We start from the raw sequence: 2,278 nt of genomic DNA on the forward strand, positions 1-2,278 counted from the left end.
CTTAGCAGGCCTGGGGCAGGTTCAAACCTGCTACCCTAGGTGTATGTGGCTGGCACCCTGCTGACTAAGCTATGGGTACCACCAGGCATATAATTGATTAATTGTACTCCTTCTTGTTTGAGATATAATAAACTAAACCTTTGATTCGAAATTGGGCATTTCATAATTAATGACCTAATATAATACTTGCTTGACCTTCATTCTGTTAATATGGTTGATTTTCTTATGTTGAACCATCCTTGCATTACAGGAGTAAATCCCATTTGGTCATGGTGCATAATCCCTTTAATTGCTATTGAATTTGGTTTGTATTTTGCTGAGGATTTCTGCATCAGTATTCATCAGGGATATTGTTGGTCTTCAGTTTTCTTATATCATCTTTGTCTGAATTGGTTTCAGATCCTTCTTTAAATTGACACAGTTCTCCAGTAAAACTAACTGCTCCTGGGCTTCTCTGTGTTAGGAAGTTTTAAATTCCCTAACTATTTATAGGTCTGATTCAATCTCCTTACTATTTATAGGTTTGTTGAGATTTTTCTATTTCTTCGTGATTCAGTCTTGATAACTTGACTATTTTTAGGAATTAATCCATTTCTTCTAGTTTATCCAGTTTGTTGGCGTACTATTGTTTATACTATCCTCCTAAAATCCTTTTCACTTCTGTGGCATAGGTTGTACTGTCCCCTCTATCAATTCTTTTTTTTTTTTTTTTTTTTTTTTTTAGCATCACACTCATGGACTCATGGGAAATCGTTCTTTTTTTTCCTCCCCTTCAAATTTCATTTATTATTTCTTATAGCATAACTGTGTACATTAATGCAATCATGGGGGATTTTTTTTATTATTTTTATTTATTTTTATTTATTTATTTTTGGCCAGGGCTGGGTTTGAACCTGCCACCTGTGGCATATGGGATCAGTGCCCTACCCTTTTGAGCCACAGGCTCCACCCTTTAATACATCAATTCTAATTTTAGTTTTTTCAGTCTTCTTTCTTTTATTTCTAGTTAATCTAGTGAAGTTTGTCAATCTTTTTTTTTTTTAAAGTAACCTCAGTTTTGTTGTTTTCCTGTTCTCAATTTCATTTATCACCACTTTAACCTTTATTTTTATTTTTTTATTTATTTTAAAGACAGAGTCTCTCTCACTCAGGCTGGAGTGCAGTGGCCTCATTACAGTTTACTGTGACCTTGATCTCCTAGGCTTAAGGTATTCTCCTGCTTCAGCCTCCTGAATAGCTGGGACTACAGGTGTATGCCACTATGCCAACTAATTTTTTTCTATTTTTTTGTAGAGACGAGGTCTTGTTCTTGCTTAGGCCAAACTGTGCCCAGCCTCTGCTTTAATCTTTATTATTTTCTTCTTTCTGCTAGCTTTGGATTTAGTTTGTTCTTTTTCTAGTTCTTTGAGTATAAAGTTAGGTTGTTGATGTGAGTCTTTCATACTATAAACTTCCCTCTTAGCACTGCGTTCTCTGAACCCCATAAGTTTTAGTATATTGTGCATTCATTTTCATTTGTCTCAAGGTATGTTCTAATTTCTCTTGTGATTTCTTCTTTCCCTCTTATTTTAATGTGTATTGTTTAATTTCCACATATTTGTGGATAGTGTGCTGGTTTGAAAATTTCAGCTCTATCCAAATCTGGCTTTCTGGTATTCCCAAAATACTGTCTGTCATATCTCTATGCCTTTGTACATACTGTTAACTCTTTCTGCTGAGCCTACTTCTGGTCTTTTTTCTAGATAAGCATAGCTCAGATATCATCTCCTTATGCTTACATAGCCTTTATTGCTTATCTCTTTTCTAGGGTTCATCCTCTTGTTTTGAAAAGGTGTGGTTGTCTCTTGTTGTAGCCCATGAGTTCCTCAAGAGTAGGCATCTTGTGTCTTGTTTAGGATTGCAACCTCAGTTCCCATTATAGCACTTGGAACATATTCAGTCAATGAATGTTTATTTAATTGAATGACTACATGTATTTTTATTTGCCATGATGACATTATCTGGTTATATGATTTCTCTTCCCTTGTTTTTAGGAGGTGTTCCTGCTCATATGTTTGGCATGACAAAATTTGGGGATAACATTGAGGATGAATGGTTTATCGTTTATATAATAAAGCAGATTACAAAGGAATTTCCAGAGTTGGTAGCAAGGTATTGTGGTAATTTTAATTATTCTAAAGGAATTTAATTATAAAAACTAACTGCATTTTTTAGTCTGTTAATAATTTTTTTTCCTGTACTCTGATGGGAATTGTACAAATTTGGAATGGATTTATTT

The 2,278-nt window shown here is 34.3% G+C and overlaps 1 protein-coding gene across 2 annotated transcripts in view; it reads left to right on the forward strand.

Annotated features, from left to right (window-relative positions):
- The window catches only part of ECD (ecdysoneless cell cycle regulator), a 42,190-nt gene that overhangs the window by 5,889 nt on the left and 34,023 nt on the right, over positions 1-2,278 (forward strand). For both annotated transcript variants that reach the window (XM_003783564.3, XM_023509642.1), the window contains exon 3: positions 2,034-2,151. In XM_003783564.3, the coding sequence (XP_003783612.1) occupies positions 2,034-2,151 (118 nt within the window). The remainder of the gene's footprint in view (positions 1-2,033; positions 2,152-2,278) is intronic.

Source organism: Otolemur garnettii, unplaced genomic scaffold (genome assembly GCF_000181295.1).
Source record: "Otolemur garnettii isolate 467f Iridium unplaced genomic scaffold, OtoGar3 scaffold00008, whole genome shotgun sequence".
NCBI classification, from domain to species: Eukaryota; Metazoa; Chordata; class Mammalia; order Primates; family Galagidae; genus Otolemur; species Otolemur garnettii.